General features: G+C 33.3%; 1 protein-coding gene across 3 annotated transcripts in view; it reads left to right on the top strand.

Annotated features, from left to right (window-relative positions):
• The window catches only part of LOC104852909 (N-deacetylase and N-sulfotransferase 3), a 175,764-nt gene extending 171,519 nt beyond the window's left edge, over positions 1 to 4,245 (top strand). For 2 of the 3 annotated variants that reach the window (XM_010610738.2, XM_010610745.2), the window contains exons 13-14: positions 13 to 115; positions 3,689 to 4,245. In XM_010610738.2, coding sequence (XP_010609040.1) covers positions 13 to 115; positions 3,689 to 3,808 — 223 coding nt within the window. In that variant the 3' untranslated portion in view covers positions 3,809 to 4,245. Of the gene's footprint in view, positions 1 to 12; positions 279 to 3,688 lie in introns of all 3 variants that reach the window. The other variant, XR_004515714.1, reaches the window with a different exon arrangement.
• The last annotated feature ends 2,865 nt before the right edge of the window (positions 4,246 to 7,110 follow it).

Genomic DNA, 7,110 nt, shown 5'->3' with positions numbered 1-7,110 from the left:
TTTTTTTTTTAGATTTGATTCTCATAAGGGCTTCTGGTGTCAGTTACTGGAAGAAGGTAAAACAAAATGCCTAGGAAAGAGTAAAGGAAGAAAATACCCTCCAATGGATTCTGATGTAAGTACAATTTAAAAAATATAAACTAAATGTAGAAAAAAATAACAATCTATTTTCTTAGAAAAGTGATGAAAGTCGGGCGTGTAACCCCAGCACTCGGGAGGCTGAGGCAGGAGGATCTTGGTGAGTTCCAGACCAGCCTGGGCTACGTAGTGAGTTCCAGGTAAGTCTCAGCTACATAACTACATAGTGAGACCCTGTCTCAAAAAACTAAAAGTAGAAAAAGAAAAGAAAAGTGATTGAAATCGAAATTCAGCTCTTCTAAAAATAAAAAGTAACATTTCAGTTTCTGTACATCTACCTCTCTTGTGTTGATTTTTCCAATTACATACAATTACTGTCATTCAAGAATTTAAAAAAGGTAGAATTTGCCATTTTGAATCACAGCAAAAAGATATTTCATTTAAAAAAAATAATACCCACATAGGAATTTTAGCACTAAAAATATTAAACTAAGACAAAAATGTATCTACAGTATTAGAAATAAGACCAAATGATTTCTCATTTTTTATTGTCAAATCACTGTACTTTTTAGTATAGCCAGAATAATAATAGTAATTCCTGACATAATGTACCAAGATTTGAGCTTTAATATGCTATAAGCTCAGATAATTAATATATTTCCCAAATACTAAAATACTACCAGATAATTTAGGCTTTGAGGAATGGAAGTGCATACACTGTGGTATCTAGCACTTTATGTTTGCTGTTTTGAATGTTTTGAATGTTCACATGATGAATTGTAACGCCGTAGTTTCCTCAGTTTGTATACCCTGTACTTTTACTTTAATGCTTATTTCAAAAATACTAATATTTATTCATATGTTCATTTAATAATCAGTCAAGTTAGTGTGTACTCTGGATAGAAAAATACAAGTAAATTATGATGTATAATTTTTTAGAACTCCGAAAAAGAAATAGTTGGGATTTTTCCAATATTTAATATATTATGTTAACTGACAATACTGAGATAGTATAAAAATCATCAGATAATGCAAACTTATTAGAACATTTTTATCTGAGAAGACTTTGAGGATCATTCATGATACCAGACCTGATAGAGATAGGCCCTGTGTTCAGTACACTCGTAATTAAATTCTTTATGGAAGGCATGGGGAAGAAAAAGATTATCTTATTTTGACAAAGAAATTATATTATTTTATTAATGAAATGTGCCCTGACACTATTATGTAAACAATTTTACTATATTAAAAGAAATGAAAGGGCACTTTCTATAATATTTCAAGTAAAAGGGTTAGGGATTTAGCTCAGTGGTGCCGCCGCCTGCCTCACAAGTGCAAGGACCCGAGTTTGAACCCCAGTACCAAAAAAAAAAGAAAATGATGTAAAAATATTTTATGTTAAAGCTTTTCCATTTATATATACTTATTACAGCTAAAATGTTTAAAAGATACTGCAAAATGTATTTTTTAGTATTTTATTGTATTTAATCTAACATAGACATGTTTTGAAATAGTACAAAATTTGGTGGAAGACATAGATAAGAAAAAAAGCAGTTTTCAGGATATCAAGTCTATTTCTCTCAATAGGGTTATTGTATAATACATCTTGGATTTATTTGAGTTAAGTGGTGCATTTTTGTGCAAAAGGTACCAGAAAGGAGGCAAAAGTAAAGGAGGCTCCACAGAGGAAATGGAAATACAAATAACGTGGGACAGACAGGAGTGGGCAAGTGTTCTTACCACACTGCTCACCTCTCCTCTGAGGAAACAAAAACGTTAATACCCTGTCCAAAGACCATCAACAAAGCATTTTAGGATGTGCTAAATAAATAGTCCACATGATTAATGCAGTTAATCCAATCTGGTATACTTGATACTTGATTTTGTTTTGGAGGGTTTTGTTTTCTTTCTTTTTTTAAGAGTAGGAAAAAATTACTGAGGGAAAGAAAGCTTCTTTCAAAGAGAGACAGAAGGGGGACTGGAAAGTGGGTTGCCCTCTCACCCCAGTTCTCCAAGATGTTTTATACAGCAAAGCCATGTGGCAAGGCAGGTACAAAGTGGGACAAAATAATAAGACCCAATGGAAAATTACAAGGTGGGCATGAGGTGGGGAAAAACCATGACCAACCAATAATATTACAAGTACAGTCACCCAGGTAATATTGATTAAATGGGAGTCAAGTAGGGGAGCAAGTCACATAGCAAACATACAAGTATTTGCAGTAAGGGTAGGGGTAAGGGACATTTCCTGGAAAGGCTAACCTAAAACCTTGGCCCCTGACCAAGGTGATCACTGCTATTTATCACCAGGATAAAAGCACAAGGGTATAGTCGTTACTCTCCTTTTACAATTCTGGCCTTCAGTGAATGTGTCTGGATTGCTCCTTGTTGTGTTGGCTCCTTGATGGCAGCCCTGTCTAACTGCCTACAGGGTATCTAATTAACTTATCTATCTGAAATATTCCCTCCTCTGAATAAATACCTCTAACTGCTGCGAGCAGGGCAAAGGGTGAAGACAGCTCTGGTTACTTCTAGCTGAAAAGGGTCATACTTGTGATCAGCAGTTAGAGTTACTCTACAGAGGATCTATCTAAAGGCCATTAGTAGGTGCCTGGCATAGTCATCTTGGTATCTACATAGCTTTTAAATCTGGAGGAGACAAAGCCAAAGAAACAGTTAAGAATGCATGGGCCAGATTTTAAGGTCAGCAGGACTGCTATGAATATAGCACAAAGAGGTTAAGGAGAAGGTCCAGGGGACTTCAGAATCCAACAAAGAAATCATATTGTATAGTTTAACAGTTATGAGCTTTTTGCAATGTTGATTTAATGGATCCCAGTAACAGAAGTCTAGCACATTTGTCATTGGTTCTATTTGTATGACTGCTTGGAGTTTGGCAGCCTCTAGGCAAGAATAAATAAAACTTTTAAGAAATTAAGAGTATGCATCATCTCAGCATGAACACACTAGAATGAAAGGGCAGGTTGGAGAGAAAGTCACACTTAGAAATTGAAATAGTGATTGAACCTGCTGGTCTTAGATTCTTTCACTGATAGAGGTTATCTATAAGTCTCATACTTTGTCATCAGTCTCTCTAGTTCTAGCTGTAAGATGAGACAATTTGAAGAACAAATTTCACTAAGAAATATAGAACTCTATAGATTATAGATTTTACCATAGTTTTTTCTTATAGATTTTACCACAGATTTTTCCTAATGATCCATAACCATGGTCAGCTACTGGTAGAACTGGAAACTTCCAGAATTGGTCAGTGACTGGAGACCCTTTTTATATCTAGCTTTATTACTATGGTATTATTTTATACCTCTTTTGGTTAATTCTTTTCTTTTGGGTGTTTTATAGATAGGGTCTCACTATGTAGTTCAGGTTGGTCTTGAACCCACTGGGTAGCCCAGGTTGGCCTACAACTTGTGGTAATCCTGCCTCAGTCTCCTAAGTAGCCAGGAATACAGGTAGCACCTGTACCCTGTACAGGTACCACCACGCCCAGCTGATCTGGCATATTTGACAATTAAACATAATCAAAGTCTCTGAAATGTACTGTAATAAACAAAGTGAAATATACTTTTATCCCTTCCTCCCCATTTAGAGCAGAGCGTTTCTGTCAAGCTACTACAGAGATCACAACGTGGAACTCTCAAAGCTGCTGCACAAACTGGGGCAGCCTCTGCCATCCTGGCTGAGACAGGAGCTGCAGAAAGTCAGATAGCACTGAGAAAAACTTCTTGAGAATTCATCTTCCATGTAATAACACACACCTTTTCCAAAGTTTCAAGAGCTACCAAAAGGCTATCAAAATATATACCTCTTCAAGCAAGAAAAAGAACAAAGTTCCTTCCATGTGCTGGCATGTGGATGATTAGGGAAAGAAAAAAATACCTGTTATAAGCCTTGAGTTCTGTGGCCCTCCTCGAAACCCATACCTGAGCCTGTGGGATTACTGTAGATTACTGTGCACTCATGTGGAAGTCAGTAGCAATCAACCTGCATAACAAATACAAATGCAAAATGTTCATTTCATAGTAACATTTACACTTTTGTATATCAACTAAGATTGAGTCTGTACATTTTTAGATCACTGTTTTCCTGTACATTTTCTTATACTTTGATTTTATAACGTGTCCTACAAACAAGAACTAAAATAAACATCACAATGTACCATAAAATTCCAAAACCATAACATCCATGGAAAATGCTTGCCAACATTTATCTTCACTGAAGTATTTAGAAGAAAATGTACATTATAATTTGTGTTAGACCAGAGAGAGGAAAAGTTATATATGAGCTTTATCTGTATCAAAAAAGATAAGCGCTAAAAAAGTTATTTTTTTCACATATATCTAGTGCATTTGTGTAAGAATGACTAAAGCTTCCATCATAATACAACTGTTATACTGAAATGTATATATATAGTAAACCTGTCAGATGGTAAATAGAAACACACTGAGTATACCAAAACAATAAATAATGTAAATGTACTGACTAAATCTTCTAAAAAAAGCAGAAATGTTAGGGATTTCAAGATACATCATTGAGAATTATATGCCCACTTGTTGTAAGTTGTAAATCGATTGCAGTAGTCCTCTCTAGCTCTACCAAAATGTATTCATGGAGTCTGAAGTATGTATCATCTCCGGAAAGAGATTAACTTTTAAATATGAATGACTTTTTCAATGTTCCCTGGAATAACATTTACTAAATGAAATCTAAGGGCAGTTTCCCTAGATGATCTATTTACGCTATTCACATTTAAATTATTGAAAAACTACATATTCCCATATAGCTCAAAATAAAATTGTATAATGTACAGGTTTATAGCAAAAAGTTAATATATGATTTGTTATCCAATATTTGAAATGGTAACTTTTGATACAAAGCAGTGAAAAATAAGCAAGATAAAGGCCCATTTTTTAAGAATATTTCATACATCACTCATGGAAGAAAATAAAGTTAAATTCCTAGATTACTAAATTATGTTGAGGAATTACAAAAATTAGTAAAGCATGGTTCTCAAAATATATTTACAATTATATTTTAAATGGTATATATGACCAATAAAGTATTCAAAAAAGAAAATAAGGCATACTTATTTTCCTGTGTTACTGTTTACTTAATTTTTAAATGTACTTTACACATGGATAAAATTTAAGTAGCAAATAAATTCCATGCTATTGTTACTTAGCCTTTATAATATAGTACTAAAGATATGATTAGGAAAAAAGATGTGCAAGGAAAAGCTATAGCTAAATATTTCCATTGTCATTATAATATGTGAAATTAAACTTTATCAGTTATTTACTAATTAGAAGGCAAGCTATGATGTCCTTTTACTCACTATTTTAGTGAACATTGTAATTATTAATTAAATTTTTAAAAGTTTTATGTACCCAAAGAATACATTAATTTTTAAAACAAATGTCAGAAAGAATTGGGAAAAAAAGAATTTTAAGACCCCTGACTAAAACAAAAATCAAAGTCATTTGGGAAAATATAGGAGACTTAACTTTCATACTTACTACTGTCTCTTTTGAGGCAGCATAAACTGAACATACTAGGATAGTCATCTTTGTTAATTTAAGAAAAACACAACTGACCCTGCAAAGATTACATACATTAAGCAGTGTTTCTGCTAAGGAAAAAAAAAAGGAAAGGAAACTGTTTCATATATGTTGATAGATGCAATACACATTTGAACTTTAAGTAAAACTGCTTACAGCATCCTTCTGTGTTGACAACTTGAGTTGACTGAACAGCTCATCTTTTAAAAGAAATGTTAAAAACACACTCATTGTTTGTATAATGAAAGGAGAAAAAGGAAGAGACAGTATCCAAATTTACTTGTACACAAGTACATGTTTGATGCCAAAAAAAAGCAACAAACGCTTTGAAAGGATACTTGATTACTTAATATGTCTTGGAGACAGCATTAAATTCTAGGGTCATGCATACTTTTTTAAACTATACTCTACATGAGTATTATGCTATTGTGAAAGTAACAAAATACACATAAAAATGGGAAATAATGAGTCTTAAAGCTAGGTTTGTATAGAATTTCCTTTTTCATTGCTTAAAATATGAAACTTCCTCAGGAAGAAATGAAATGGTTATTTCAATGTTTATAGTTACGATATTCTTGTCATTCACATTGAATGAAAATTACTGGAAAGTTTTTTTTTTCTCTGAGTTTTTTTAAAGAACAAAACTGGATATAATTCTGATAGTGGCATGGTACCTCAAATGTACAACAATAAACTCTGATAAGAAAATGAAGATTTTGGGCCTGCTAATTTTAGGTAATAAGGAAGTATTTTATTGTTTGCCTTGGGGCAGTGGAAAGTTGTTATAAAACACAGATACCACAAGCATAATTTAAAATGGAGGGGTGGATGAAAAGCTTCCAAGTAGAAAACAAGTAAGGTTTTTTTTTAATTTAAACTTTCTAAGATCTTTCTAAAGTTAAATGTTATTTTTTATTTGTTTTTAGTTCTAACATATGTAAAGCAGGATCTATATCCATGGGACCCTAGAATAAGAGAATTAGAGAACCACACAGTTGTTGCTTAACAGAGTTGAAAACTTGAATGGTTAAAGAATTTGACTTCCAATCTCTATTCTGCTCCCCACAAATGGGGCATTTTTTGGAGACTTAATAGTTGTTAATTAGTCTATTTTCATAAAAATCTGGAAAGCAATCTCTACTCCCCAAAAAGGAGAGGGACATTTTAATTCTTCACAAACTTTCTTTTCTCTATTCCAATTCTTTCCCTTTGTTGACATCAAATTTTCTTATGTTGTGACCCATCCTGTCTTGGTTCAAGTGAATTTCCCATAGACTTGTGTCCCACACGTGTTGCTCCTATCTGGAATATATCTTACTGACCATTTTCTTTCCAAAATGCCATCTTTTGTTCTTTTTACTCCAAGATCAACCAGTGACAAGTAAACCAATCCATCAATGTTAGTGTGCTACAGTGACATAATATTATGCTTTCCAGAGATATCAGCCCTGCA

Source organism: Fukomys damarensis, unplaced genomic scaffold (genome assembly GCF_012274545.1).
Source record: "Fukomys damarensis isolate Sample0158 unplaced genomic scaffold, DMR_v1.0_HiC HiC_scaffold_38, whole genome shotgun sequence".
NCBI lineage: Eukaryota > Metazoa > Chordata > Mammalia > Rodentia > Bathyergidae > Fukomys > Fukomys damarensis.
Note: the sequence above shows the minus strand (reverse complement) of the source record. Positions and strands in the feature narration are given on the sequence as shown.